The sequence below is a fragment of the Alternaria infectoria genome, assembly GCF_024043175.1.
Source record: "Alternaria infectoria strain BMP 0036 chromosome Unknown scaffold_28, whole genome shotgun sequence".
NCBI lineage: Eukaryota > Fungi > Ascomycota > Dothideomycetes > Pleosporales > Pleosporaceae > Alternaria > Alternaria infectoria.
Window position 1 is genome coordinate 43901 of NW_026250717.1, and position 13705 is coordinate 57605.

The 13705-nt window shown below is 52.4% G+C and overlaps 7 protein-coding genes across 7 annotated transcripts; 4 read left to right on the forward strand and 3 right to left on the reverse strand.

The window, feature by feature from the left end:
• Window positions 1-47: 47 nt before the first annotated feature.
• On the forward strand, window positions 48-543 carry LSM7 (Sm-like protein lsm7; the record flags this gene model as incomplete). Its single annotated transcript, XM_051501167.1, has 3 exons — window positions 48-243; window positions 295-366; window positions 416-543. The coding sequence occupies 3 exons, from the start codon at window positions 48-50 to the stop codon at window positions 541-543; spliced, it is 396 nt and encodes a 131-aa protein (XP_051348552.1).
• Window positions 544-1473: 930 nt separating this feature from the next.
• On the forward strand, window positions 1474-2115 carry J4E92_009826 (uncharacterized protein; the record flags this gene model as incomplete). The annotated part of the gene is made up of 2 exons (XM_051501168.1): window positions 1474-1563; window positions 1696-2115. 2 exons carry the CDS (start codon window positions 1474-1476, stop codon window positions 2113-2115), a joined length of 510 nt encoding a protein of 169 aa, XP_051348553.1.
• A 642-nt stretch (window positions 2116-2757) lies between these two features.
• On the reverse strand, window positions 2758-3273 carry J4E92_009827 (uncharacterized protein; the record flags this gene model as incomplete). Its single annotated transcript, XM_051501169.1, has 3 exons — window positions 2758-2941; window positions 2969-3063; window positions 3160-3273. 3 exons carry the CDS (start codon window positions 3271-3273, stop codon window positions 2758-2760), a joined length of 393 nt encoding a protein of 130 aa, XP_051348554.1.
• A 1612-nt stretch (window positions 3274-4885) lies between these two features.
• Window positions 4886-6140, reverse strand: J4E92_009828 (uncharacterized protein; the record flags this gene model as incomplete). Its single annotated transcript, XM_051501170.1, has 3 exons — window positions 4886-5478; window positions 5529-5741; window positions 5789-6140. The coding sequence occupies 3 exons, from the start codon at window positions 6138-6140 to the stop codon at window positions 4886-4888; spliced, it is 1158 nt and encodes a 385-aa protein (XP_051348555.1).
• A 2942-nt stretch (window positions 6141-9082) lies between these two features.
• Window positions 9083-9644, reverse strand: J4E92_009829 (uncharacterized protein; the record flags this gene model as incomplete). The annotated part of the gene is made up of 3 exons (XM_051501171.1): window positions 9083-9156; window positions 9206-9368; window positions 9423-9644. The coding sequence occupies 3 exons, from the start codon at window positions 9642-9644 to the stop codon at window positions 9083-9085; spliced, it is 459 nt and encodes a 152-aa protein (XP_051348556.1).
• Window positions 9645-10709: 1065 nt separating this feature from the next.
• On the forward strand, window positions 10710-11771 carry J4E92_009830 (uncharacterized protein; the record flags this gene model as incomplete). The annotated part of the gene is made up of 1 exon (XM_051501172.1): window positions 10710-11771. One exon carries the CDS (start codon window positions 10710-10712, stop codon window positions 11769-11771), a length of 1062 nt encoding a protein of 353 aa, XP_051348557.1.
• A 432-nt stretch (window positions 11772-12203) lies between these two features.
• On the forward strand, window positions 12204-13034 carry J4E92_009831 (uncharacterized protein; the record flags this gene model as incomplete). Its single annotated transcript, XM_051501173.1, has 1 exon — window positions 12204-13034. One exon carries the CDS (start codon window positions 12204-12206, stop codon window positions 13032-13034), a length of 831 nt encoding a protein of 276 aa, XP_051348558.1.
• Window positions 13035-13705: the final 671 nt, after the last annotated feature.

The following is a 13705-nucleotide window of genomic DNA, read 5'->3' on the forward strand; positions in this document are numbered from 1 at the left end:
CAAGCTTCAACATCCAAAACGCGTCTCTCCCTCTCCACGCTTCTACCATGTCTGAGCGAGGCGCATTCCGGGGTCGAGGCGGAGGTCGGGGCGGCGACCGCGGGGGACGCGGTGGCGGTCGTGGCGGTGCACAAGCGGGCGGTGCGGGCGGACAGACTGAGCGCCCGAAGAAAGAGAACATTCTTGACCTGAGCAAGTACATGGACAAGCAGATCACCGTCAAGTTCAGTGGCGGACGAGAAGGTATGCAAGGCAGGACAATTGGGAAGGAGCGCTGGAGCTAACCTCTTGCAGTCATTGGCACGCTCAAAGGCTACGACCAGCTCATGAACCTTGTCCTGGATGAGGTCAAAGAAGCGCTGACTGGTATGTCTCTGATCTTCGTCCTCACACCGACCTATCTGACTTGACCCAGACGAGGACGGCAACATCCGGTATCGCAAGCTTGGCCTTATTGTCGCGCGCGGCACTCTTCTGGTCGTCATCTCGCCCGTTGACGGAAGCGAGGAAATCCCGAACCCGTTCATACAAGAGGAAGAATGAGCAAGAGATGAGCAATAGGAATTCTTCAGACCTGGGGCGAATTGCTCTAGGCAGAGCAGCGGCGAGGATCTGGGCCCGGGGACGTTGGACGGGCAGTGATACCCAGTACGATACCCACGAGGCAGATGCAAAACGCAATTACGACACACAAGTGGTGGTCACAATATTACAGGTTGTCAGAGCTACCGTGCTCCTTAAGCCAACGGCCAATCAATACACAAAAGTTATGAAGTCTGGTCGAAATCATCACTTGGATGTCTGAGTTCAGTAATCTGCTTCAGAGACGCAGCTGCAACAGCCATGTTGGGTCATTATTAGCAGGCTCACTACAGAAGACTGACTTTGGCGTACTTGCGGTTGACCCTACCAGACAAATAATGTCAGTGGTCGCAACAGGCGTTGACTGCACAGCTTCTCTCACCAACAGCTAACGTGTTCTCGTCGCAAACCGAACAAGATCAGATCATTGACGCAGTTTTTTACTGCCGCCAAGGTTTTGTTTTCTATCGTATCATTGTCATGGTGCTACATTCGCGTCAGTCGATCGCAACATCGGAATTCTCGGAATGCTGTTCCGACAGTGTTCCTTTCATCAACACAACCCCTCACCAACCTCGACCTTTGATCATCGGCGATCACAAAACAAAATCTGATCAATCGCAGGACACCGGATCAAATTGCCGACGTCAGGTACCCGCTCTTCTCAGCAGAGCCCATCACCACAGATGGCTGAACTAGCGCAAGTGGGCATGACGTCGAGTTGATGTCAAAGGTGGTGACGCTATCATATGGGATTATAGAAAGCCCATGATGAAAGTTTACTTCACATAGCACACGACACTCATCTTTCTACCCAACAATCTTCACATATATCCATCCACTACATTACTTTTCAAAGCTCGCGATTTATATCAAATACACATTGCAAACATGAGCCAGAACCAGAACCCCGATGCTGTCAGCGACGGTCGCCAGTTTGCTGGACACGTCGCACCCAGTGAGCCCCTCATGAAAGGTGGTGTAAGTACATGCAGACCTTTCTCATTTTCGTGACAGATTCTTGCTTGATTGTCTCCTGACCTCATTGGAGCCCCCGTCAACACTACCAAGCTCCAAAACATATCATCGTCGAACCCAACTAACAAACCCCAGCACCAACCCGGAAAGCTCGTCGGCAACGACGCCGTCCCCGAGTTCAACGCACAAACCCTGCCCGCCGGCACCGCGCCAGCATCCAAGACCTTCCAGCCCAACCCCGACCTAAACAACCAGAAGATGTACCACCAAGCCTCCGACACTCTCCAAGGCGCCACTTCAGGTGACGTTCACACTGGTCTCGGCCAGCCAGTCCAAGGCCAAACATCGCAAGAACTCCACGATGGTTCCAGCAAGGGCCAGGGCCTGGCCGGCCTGGCTAGCGGCGTCAAGGACCAGACAACTGGTGGTGATATCAGGGAGCTGAAGGATGATCCTGCACATGCTGCTCAGAGGAATCTGGATGATGTGCCTACTGGTCAGAGGGGTAACGTTGGTGGTCCTCCTGCTGAGGAGAGGGAGCCTTCGTCTGCTTAGGTACTTTTCTTCACGAAGGATGATTGTATGAGCGTATCGCTTTCAGGAGGGCTGTATCGATCAGTCTCTGCTGGAGTGTAAGAGTTGCCTTGGATGCTACAATAGCTCGAGGCTAGATAGAAGTAATGAAATAACCGAACAACTGTATGACCGTCGAATCCCCTTGTGATGTGATTGAGGGTTTGTTGTATTCACTAAACACAGGCTTCATAACCCACGGGGGAATGCAGTCGACCCCGTCAACACCGTATCACTCAGCCCAGGCGTCATTTCGAAAAACTCCTGAAGCAGTTCAAGCATGGCAGTTTCACTACCTGGATAATGTTACCACACGACGCCGTCGAACAAAGTCATCGATAAACATACCTTGTGGGCCAACTACGCCAATGGCACCTGTAATGTACTCTATGTTGCCCGTGACTGACGATTTATACGGGTACTGGCCATCTGGGACATGTAAGTCAAGTGTTGCGTCGTGGTGTCATGGAACATGGCTTACAAGGGATGGTGAAGAACGGTAGGCCCGCAAGAACAGGTATATGGCTTGGCTTGTAACCAAAACCTTGCTTCTTGATCGCACCTTGTTCGAGTGATCTCCTGCGCTGGATCAGCTCTGCTTTACCTCCTCCGTCACATACTCGCTTACTTAGGATATTCGTGTCGGTACATAGGTTCCGTATCTCCACTCGGGAAGATGAGTATCTTGTCCAGACTATGTCCATCGGATGGTTGTGGTAGAATCATAGTACGTATCCAATCTCTAAAGGTGTCACGCTCCTTGACGGCTTGTTCGTATTGCTCCACCGTGAGGTCCTTGCCAAGAGACCTGACCGAACGATTAGCTCAAGTTTACCTCGTCTCCACCGTAATGACACACCATTTGTACTCGATAGAAGGATCGGCAAATGCCTTCTTATGGAACTCCTTCTTGTAGTCTCGCGCGAATGTCTGACAATTCTGATAGCAGTCATATAGCTGGATATGAGCAACAGTCTACTATGAGTGTCAGCAAATGTGCGAGAAGATAAAAGCGGGAATGCTCACGGTATCTAGATATTTCTTCAGTGAAACTCCACCAGCGATGCTTTGCCGCCTGAAGAGGCCATCTATATCGAGCTTCTTTCGCTTGACCTGCAGGAAGTCTTCCAAGTGACGCATGAAACGCCCTGTGTGGGATAGATACTTGTTTTGGCATTCAGAAAAGATATCAGTTGGGTACAATAGCTCGATTCCGGCCGCGCACGTTGGCTTGGTACTCTCGCGAGCACATAGCGTTCGAGACATCGTGGTAGCCATCTGAATGCTACGCGTGAAGAATCCGATAGTGTCGAGTTCTCTGTTCGTGCGTCAGTCTCATTTTCAGGTAGGAGTAAACTCTTCATGCTTACTTTGACACTGGTACAATCCCCTCCGTCGATATGCCACCTAAGGATAGGCGAAGTCCAAATAAGCCGTGATCGGCTGCAGGGCCTACTACGCTTCCAAATGCTACGGACGCATTAGTCCGATAGAAGCTTCGAACGAAAAGTGAGCTTACTATCAGTCCCTAAAGTGGCATCTATCCAGTCATACGCTGACACAGCTGTAGCGCTTCCTGTGCTACTGCCACTAGGTTCTTGATACCCATCGCCTCTAGGATTGAACGGTGCAGAGTAGTCAATCCAATCTCGGGCATTTTCTCCAGAGGCAAATTGCACTGTTTTCGTTTTGCCTACAATCACTGCCCCGGCCTCTATAAGCTCTTGAACACAGGCGGCGCTGCGTTCTTTCTCGGGATACAAGGTCTGGTAGGCCCGGCTGCCAGCGCTTGTCCGCACTCCCTTCAGATCGATGTTGTCTTTAATGGCTACTCTAATACCAGAAAGAGGCATGGATTTGGAGGGTTTGTCATGATAACAACGACTAGGGACTGGAATCGCAGCTGTTCCAGGGATGCCAAATCTATGAACAGGTTATTAGCAGAGCCTAGTGTGGAAGAGTGCGCATCATGCTGGAGCAAGGAAGTACGCACGTATGCTCTCTATGCTCATCAGGAACCACTGGAAACTGAAAAGCTTCGTTCGTGTCGTCAAACAAGCGCCATGCCTGATAAATGCCAGCGTCGGAGGCAAAATATGGTCCACCGCAGAAGCTAACTAGATCTCTATTTGAGTTCACCACCACGGCATGAACGCTTTGGTTTTTCCACTCTTCCGGTATGCTGATGGCCAAAGTGTCCAGGTAACGTTTGGTGTTTGCGGAAACCAAGAAGTAGACGTGTTTCAGGAAATGCTTGTTGAACACATCATCTGTCTTGAGCCAGGACTCAACGGTAGAGGACAGGTTGGGTTCTGACGCATCTCTCGCGTTCTCAAGAACAAACAAAGCGATTGGAATCAATCCGTCGTTGAAATCAGGCGCGCAGCCAAAGACACATTCGCGGGAATCTAGAGATATAGACGTTAAGCGTGATGGAATGTAGTACGGAATCGCTCCGACGCGAGTAAGCGTCGCAGTGGGAGTGGCAGACATTATGACGATTGTTAGCTCGCATGCAAGTGATGAGTATGCAGAGGTGTATCTAAGAAATCATCCAGGCATCAGGAGAGGTCTAAGGAAGGTGTGAGTCTTTCGTTTGTACAACATCCGCTGTTGGCCAATGCCTATTGGGGATCGCACGTTCACCTCCCTACGTGAAGAACACGAAGACTTGTTTGGCCTTGCAAACGCAAAAGTGCTCGAGCAAGATGGTGCAGTAAGCGTGTTACTATGATGCTACTTAAACATTAAATTATCTCCTGCTGCCCTGAGGACCAGACAGGATGCATCCGTCAGCACACTCCGGATCCGTGCTGTTGTATGCGATTTGCCCTACACTGCCACCAGGCTCGATACTAGGGTCACGCGGGCTCTGGAACATACGTCCAGTCTCTGGTGACAGTAGCGTCTCGATGATATCGCCGAAGGGGTTGCGGATATGAGCAATGGGCTGGCCCTTGGTGACCGGCTCGTCGACTTGTACAAGCCTCTCGACAAAACCTCCGTACTGCGACCAGGTGTCGTGGAAAGTGGTGATCATGTATGTGTTGCTTAGATCGGGCTCCACGGTCTCGTTTGTGCCTGTCATCTTGAGGTCGACCATGACGCGGTTTACGTAGTCGACTACGCGGTCGATGAGGCTGTTGTTCCAGACCTTTGCTTGTCCCATCTCTACTGTGAGCGAGGGAATGCCGTAATCGACAAAGGTTGTCTCGATGGAGCCTGGCTCACCAGGATCGATCTTGAGGGTATCGGGTTGAAGGAGTTTGGCGAGGCGCTCGACGTAGGGTAGGCGGAAGTCGGAGTAGCACCACAGCGAGGTTTCTCCGCCGGAGCTGGGTGTGTCTGAACCATGTTAGCTGAGAATTGGTAAGTGCTGGACGTAACGAGCTTACGCAGGTCAATGCCAACGTCAACATTTGACGTGTTGGCCCAGATCTGGTTCCAGATGTTGTACGCCAAAATGTCAGGACCACTGCCTCCTTCCATGGCCGAGACACCCGGGAAGATGCGGTTGACGTTTGTGAGAGAACCACTGGCACCAGACGTGAAGTAGTTTCGCTGGTTGAGATAGATTCCCATGGGATTGACCGTCGGAATGCCAATGACTGCGTGGGCGTTAGCAATGATCTCCGTGAAGATTCATGGTACATACCTGTGCCATTGAGCGTCGCGACTTGGTCTTGGAGCTGCTCGAACATGCGCTGAACCACGCGAACCGGGTTCAACTCATCGCCGTGAATCGAGGCTGAAAGCGACAGCTTCTTTCCCGTATGCAGACTCTCCGGGGTTCCACGCGCAACCATGATGGGGATATGCACGGGGTGTCCGCCATTGAGCTCGCCAGCTCGCATGTAGTACTTGGACACGGTTTGCGGAGGCACGTCAGCGAGGTCGAGACCGCTGATGACCGGGACGCCGTTCACAACATCGCCCGTGAAGTTTACAGCAGAAACGCTGCCGGCGAGGACTGCCGTGGCTGCGGCTACGCGAGAGATGAGCTGCATGGTCGCGTTAGTTGGCTGAGGCTACGCAGGTACCATTGACATGGCCGACTCACCAGCTCTACTTTATAGTGCTGACTTCTCGCGATAAGGGACCAGCCATCGTAGTTCCGTGGTCCATACTAGCTCCGCTCTTTGCGCAAAGAGGAAGGTCCACATGGGTTTTGTCCACTCGAGTGACGATGCCCAGAGGCGACTGCATGCCAATGCTCGGCGCGCCTGTCAGGCCGAACCCAAGTTCGCGGATTGCGATGCAATCTTCGCGGTTTATGGCCGGTGCCTGGCGATCATCTCGTTGTCGGATACATGCGGATAGTCACAAGTTGAGAACACAATGGCTCTTAAGGCAAAGTCGTGTTCTTGGACTTCGAGCTGATGTTGTGGAATCCGTAGCTTGCGCGAGTCATGTAGCGCCGGTATCGATAAGCTCACTGTCAGCACTGGACATCACGGTGACAGTCTGACCTTCAAGCTTTTCACCAATTTCGGCGTATCGGACATATTCATGTTATAACTAGCAAAGCTCGTCTACGTACGGCCGTTGCGGTCGTCAGCCACGCGTTGACATCGTAACCCCGCCATTACCCTCGCCGCTCATCATCCCATTGTGCTTGTCTGGCTTTGCATTCTGCAATATCTTGGGCTGAAAAGCCACAGCGTTCAAGCTCTTCTTCTATCTTTGGCTCCCCCGACTTTTTTGGGCAGAAAGAGAATAGGGAGGACACTGACGAAATCGCGCGAGCGATGATGTTACGCTTTGCTCTGGGTCGTGAAGGGAGGTCTGTTGGGAAAGGAGTGAAATAGTACGCGGGATTAATGTTGTTTGCCATGTCTAGTGGGGTGAGTTGAAGCGAGCTCTAAGAGGAGTGTCAAAGACGAAGCGATCTGAGCCGTAGCGAAAGCGCTGTTGCCTCTGGAAGTAGCGAGGCGTTCGCAATGGCGGCTGGAAGTGTCATCGACCATTCACTTCCTCTTTCCCTTAATCGTCACAGATTCACGCTGGGCATTCCCAACTACACTTTTGGAAGGCTTGTTTGGCAGCGCAGCAATTTCGAGAAGCCCAAATACAGCGATCTGCTCTTTGTGTACGTACTCGCAGGTCGCGTTCATGCATTGTCGACCATAGAAACAGGTGGTGCTGTAGGTTGGCATTACAACAGGGATGTGATGGCTGTGGTCGTAAACAGGACTATCATGGGTTAGCTCTTGTTACATGGAATGTTCAGCTTGATGTCAGACTTATCGAGTCTGTGACTTCTTCTCTTTGACAGCCGGACGTTTAGCAGGCGGTGCGAGAGCTATGTCTTCGGCTGAGCGTGGTGTCTAGCGATTGCGCACACGAACAAAGTTGATTCACTCCGCCCGTTTGATTCAGACGTAGCAAACTTGGGTGCCTAGAGCACTGTGGATCAGCACGTGAACTCATCGCACTAGCCTCCCCTCTCCGCGTATATAAATCCCCGCACTTCCTCTTCTCCTCCTCGCTACAACTCTTGGAGTTCCTCTACCACCCGCGTTCAACCGTGCAAGAGGTATCTCGATCTTTTCAGGCCTCTTGCCTCCCATCTAAGCGCTACGCGATGCGCCCCTCCGTCCAATAAGTCGGCATTGTCGCTACTGAGGTCCCGTCAGATTTCGCTCCTCCAAACGTGTGCTGCGGGTAACTGCGGGAAAAGCGATCGAAAGATCGACGCACGTTATATACCGAGCTATACGTGCTGCAGGCAACTGCGGGCAAAGCGAGTCGTGGGGTTCGACGCATATCGTAAAACCAGACATGTGCTGCAAAAGACTGCAGGTAAAGCGAGCCGTGAGGTTCGCCGCATGTCTGCGACATGTGCTACGGGCGACTGTGGGCAAAGCGAATCGTAAGATCCGACGCATGTCGGGGAACATACCGTGTGTCGCAGCGGAACTGTGGGCAAAGCGAATCGGAAGGTTTGATGCACGGAGGGAGCTGTGGGCCACAGCTTTTACTTGGGGTAACGGTGGACATGCTTCATCGCACGGCGAGGGATATGCAGCATGCGAGAGCTGGCTGTGAGCGATTTGCTCACATGGTAGGCGAAAGCCGATGCCATCTTCTTTCTTCATACTGCACGGATGCGTGTCGATGCGCGGTCACTGGAGACTTTCTTTTTCGTTGAGTCTTGGCTCTTGCAGCCAGTCTTGAAGAAGAGGATAGATGAAGTATCGAGGTAAGACAGAAGGTGTACAGTAATGCAAGTTACTTCATACTGTGCCGTTTAACCTCAGCCATTGAGACTTGCCATCGCATAGTTTATCCACCGATGAACTCTTCCCTTCTTGCTTCTATCCTGACCGTCTCTCAACTCTTCCTCATGCCTAATATCATCCTTCTTCTTTTCGGCTTTGCGCTGTTCCTCCAGTTTCACTTGCTTTTCCACTGTAAAAGGTCAGCGTGAAACTCTGGATCCAGGTGAGGAGGAGTAATCTACACTCTGCTTTGCTGTAAACGTTGGCTCCAACTCCTGCACTATCCATGATGATGACTGTAGCAAGATGCGCTGACGACCGTAAAAAGATAATGTGTGGCTGGACAAAGACTCCAGGTCAGCGACGGATACGGTGTAGCTTTAAGTGTATGCAGTGATGATCGAAGGATTCGCTTCGATGCAGGCGGCGAGGCTGAGCACTGCCTGCGCCGTAAGACATGGCACGAACTAGCCGTAATCAGCAACGACTGTGCGGAGACACATGTGCCGCTACATAATGAGCAATGACGGTCAGCATAATGAATTGATACTTCATAGTCATATTATGATCGGTACTTCTATGTTAGACAACAACCCTAGAGTTCATTGCCTGTGGTATCCACATCATCATCCTCATCGCAAGCCATCGCACAATGCGAAATGGCCACAACATGTCTTCTACTGCATGAACTTCTCAACATCGGAGAAAGTTAAGCGCCCATTCGAAACCTATTTCTTGGAGGCGACTTTGGCGAGGTCGGCAAGGGCCTCGCGGCGCTTGAACTTGGCATCCTGGATTACGCCTGCGTATGTCAGTATCACCCCAATACGGAGAGGACTAGTCCCACTTACTGGCATCGGCGTCGCTACTGAAGTTGCCAGACCATGTGATGAAGGTCTTGCCCTCGTGTGCGCCGGAGGTGACGGGGTATACGCGGATGGTGGACACGACGGAGGAGTAAGAGAGCTCGGGCTTGGAGGTGATGACAGAGTATGTGATGAAGTGGTCGATGGACTACAATTACGAGTCAGTGGCTGCTGGTGTTGTTTGCACCAATGCATCACTTACGGAGTGCTCCTCCTGCTTGACCTCAAGCTCGGCGCCGTCCTTGAAGGTCCACTTGACGATGTCGGTCTCCTCTGAGGTGCCCTTGACAAACTCGCTCTTGTCGAGCTTGGACCAGAACTTGCTGAAGTCCTGGAGCTTGATCAGGTGCCAGACATCGCTGAACGACGCGTCGATGACGGCTGACTCGCTGACCGAGGTGGAGGTGGGGATGGATCCAGACATGTTGGTTTGGGTGGTACAATTGGGGTCTTCTTAACTGGTTATGAGGTTTATGGGTGATGCAATGAAGATTGGTAGTCAGGGTCGTTGGCAGAAGAAGAAGTTTGGTGGGGCGCGCAGTTTGTTGCAGACTAATGGCGTCATAGCGAGCTGCACTTCGGAAAGCTGCAGCTACCCCTCCTCCGCATCGCGACTGCTCGACTTCGCCACTAGGCGCCCCCATCCTCATGTATCGTGACATGTGGGTGCATTCTTCGTCTTCAGTACCCTGGTTTAAGAGATACACAGGACAGTAGCCCTTCGCTTGGCCCCCTCACACGACCGACAATCGTACGTCTACCCAGCTAGGTAAGTAATACAGGACCTCGGACGGCTACAATACTGCAGACCACACAAATTATCTCTCTCAGATCGCGCTGCATACTGCAATGTGGTACAATATTTGTCAAGGTTTCCCGGTTTCACGCATTGTAAACGGTTCTCTTGTCACCACTCCCGACACTCTCTACAGCTTGAGCACCTCCGCGCTTTTCCTTTCGAAACCTTTCCAATACATTCTCTTTTTGCTTTTGCATGCGGGCAGGTGATACCTCCGCCAGCGTTCATGACCTATCCCGGGGACCCAGGGTACACCACCGTGTAATGACTGTAGCCAATCATGATCCGTCTGCCACAGCCACCGCCACATCGGAGGAAATCAAGCCCCGACCCACCAGCCGTCTGGACGCGCAACGCCCGTTTGCCTTCTCACCACCCTGCTAGGCGACACTCGAGGCACGCGGCCTGGAAGCCTATCGTCGATGGCTCTTCTGGTAATTTCTTTATCCTTCTTTCGACTTTCCAAAGTCATGGGTGATTGGTCTCTGCACGCAAATGGCGCGATTGGTAACCCGGGAGGCTGCCCATATGGGTGGCAAGTAAGTCAGAGGAGGGGTGCACGTACGTACGTTCGCACGTGCGACTTGATGCCTGGAGCCGTTTGCATTGTATAAGACGCCGAAAAAGGTAGGCTATGATGCTCAATCTAAACACCGCACTTCCTTCTACTTTACGACACAAGTCATCATCATGCCCTCAGTCACATACATGAACAACTCAGCTCCCTTCTGGGACTTCGTCGCTGGCCTCGAGCAGCAAGGCTCGCAACACCCATTCTTTGCACAGAACCGTAACGATGACGGCGAGAACGATCGCGAGACGCCGCACCAAGGCCCCCAGGATCCCTTTGCTCCATTCAGATGGGGTCAGTTCTTCGGTGGCGAAAGGGGAATGCCTCACCGTGGCGGGCCTCCTCATGGTCGCCCCGAACATCGTCATGAGAGGGCTACCGGCGAGTCGAACCAAGAACGCAATGACCAACCTGAAGCCGAAAAGGATGCCACTATGAACGCCGAGTACGACAACGGTGAAGGCCCATCGGGCAACTCTGGCTCCGACAACGACGCTCACAACGGTGGCCGACCACATGGTCGTTGGGGTGGGGGACGTCGAGGACGCTGTGGCCAGGGCGGCCCTGGAGGCTCTGGCCCACACCATCACTCCCATCCCTACGGCGGCTCACCTCGTCATGGCCCACACCACCGTGGCCACCGCGGAGGCTGGGGGCCATGGGCACGCGGAGGACCTTTCGGAGGCATGGGCGGCGGATCTTTCGGTGCTGGTCATAACGCCTGGAACTCCTTCGACCCCTCCACCCTTGCCGCCCAGCTGTTCAACCAGTTCACAGACAGCCACCCCTCTAATACCGCCAACGCTACCAAGCCCACCGAGGCCGACGACTACACGCCCGACGCCGACATCTTTGACACCGAGTCTGCCTACGTCGTTCACGTCTCGCTTCCTGGCGCCAAGAAGGAAGATGTTGGTGTAAACTGGGATGCTGAGAAGAGCGAGCTCAGCATCGCTGGTGTGATATATCGCCCTGGTGACGAAGAGTTCTTGAAGACATTGGCCTTGAACGAGCGTAAGGTTGGAGCTTTCGAGAGGAAGATCCGCCTTGGGACGAGGGCCAACCCTGCCAGTGTTGACGCCGACGGTATCACGGCGAAGCTGGAGGATGGTGTGCTCAGAGTTGAGGTGCCAAAGCTAGACTCTGGGTACGTTGAGATCCGTAAGGTGGATATTGAGTAGGGAAGACGTTGTTATGATTACAGAGAAGCAGACAGATGACCAGGCTATGGTATGTCATGGGTTAGTTTTCTTTCGGATGTTTGGATCAATGGTATTGCTATATAAAGAACTGTTTCTATTATGACGTCCCATGCGTGTTTGCTCAGTTCCCCTGCCGTTCTTTCTCCTTACATGTGCTTGAGCCAGGTCACGGCAGACCACATAACTCAGTGAAAGATGAAATGACTTTCTCCACTGGCTACTTCCGGCTTCACCGGCTCGCAGAGCGCAACGTCAGTGAAAGGGTCGGTTCAAAATCAGCGCTCACCTCCGATAAATGGGCCCACTACTCAGGCCCAAGTTTGCGTCACATCAAACACGTCTCGTTACCTTTGACTCTCAACTCTGACCTATACCACACCAGGAAGTTCAATTACGCCCTTCTCCAAAGCCATGACTCCTCCTACCGAGCTCACTCCACCGATGGAAGAACCACGCCGATTCCCGACAGTCGAAGACGAGACTCCCACTGGTGAAGCCAGTCAGATAGTAACGACCATGTCGACTTCTGGGTCATCTGCGGCTACAGAAGAAACCGCCACCTCTTCTACTGTAGCAGCTGTCGAACCACCACCTCATGACATCGCCGACATCGTCCTCTCATCACTATCAGAGCACACAAAGCCTCAGCCCATGGACTCCGCTATCAAGAGCGCAGACGGCGAAAAGTCTCACCCCGGCTCTGCTAAGCGCAACGCTCATCTGCCTCCACCAGTTTGCATTCAATCTGGACGAGGCTACATGTATTTCCCACGTACATCGCTATCAGAGCACACGAAGCCTGAGCCCATGGACACCGTTACCGAAAGCGCGGACGCAGAAAAGTCTCACCCCAGCTCTGCTAAGCGCAACGGTCATCCGCCTCCACCAATTTGCATTCGATCTGGACACCTGCAATACTACACCTCTTTCCCACGTACATCGCCAGAGCAAGTCTCTTCGATCTTCCCAACTGAGCTTCCGCCACGTCCTCCACAGAAGCAATCGTTCTTGAAGCGGCTGCAAGGTTCATCTGCGCGCCCTGCTCAGACTGACAAACAAGTGTCCCACGACCACACTTATCGCACGCCCGACATCGAGATGGCTGCACCTGATGAGGCCCCGCGCTCTCATGATGTGAGCCGGTCTCGAAGCCTGATGTTCTGGCTCTTGATTATGCTTGGTATCTGTTTGAGCAGTATCATTGGGATTGTCATTCACTGGGCTGTGACCCGTGAGGAGTAGACGGCTTGAGGCAAAACGCGGCTGAGAGGGATGTTGGATTGAAGCACTGGGATTGGATAAGCGGGAATTATGAAGACCAGTGGGACTTTTTACGGACGTATGGCAAAGCATTCCGAGAGCCTAGCATCGTATGAACATGGATGTCTTGCGAGCACTCAGGTTTTGGAAGTTATTGGTGCCTTATGCGCAGCTGGCGACGTTGCGCGCAAGTCTTCACCTCACACAAGAAAGAAATTGAACAATCTGAAGCCTACAGTGTTAAGGAGTGAGCTACTTTGCACGTTTCTATCGCAATGCAGTCTACAAACGTGTTCAGCTTTTCCCTTGTCGGAGGAGAATGTAGGCGGCAGGCATTTCGACGACTAAACACATAAAGCTTTCACTTCTGTGCTTCTCTTGCAATCCGGTGCTCCTGATCCGGATACTTGGTGATGCCCGGCATCCTGCGGCATGCTGTATTGGAAGATGTATACTGCATTTCAATTCGCTACTTTTTCTGCATTGGTACCTAGATATTGGAATAACAAATCAGCAAAGGAATCGTGCTGCTCAATTCGAAGTGCTTCACTTTATCGTCATCACCCGCGCTCAATGACTTCACCAACGCAAACACGCACCACATCGAAAAGAGAGGCCGATACCTCTTCCCTCCCAACATCTCTCCACAAAGA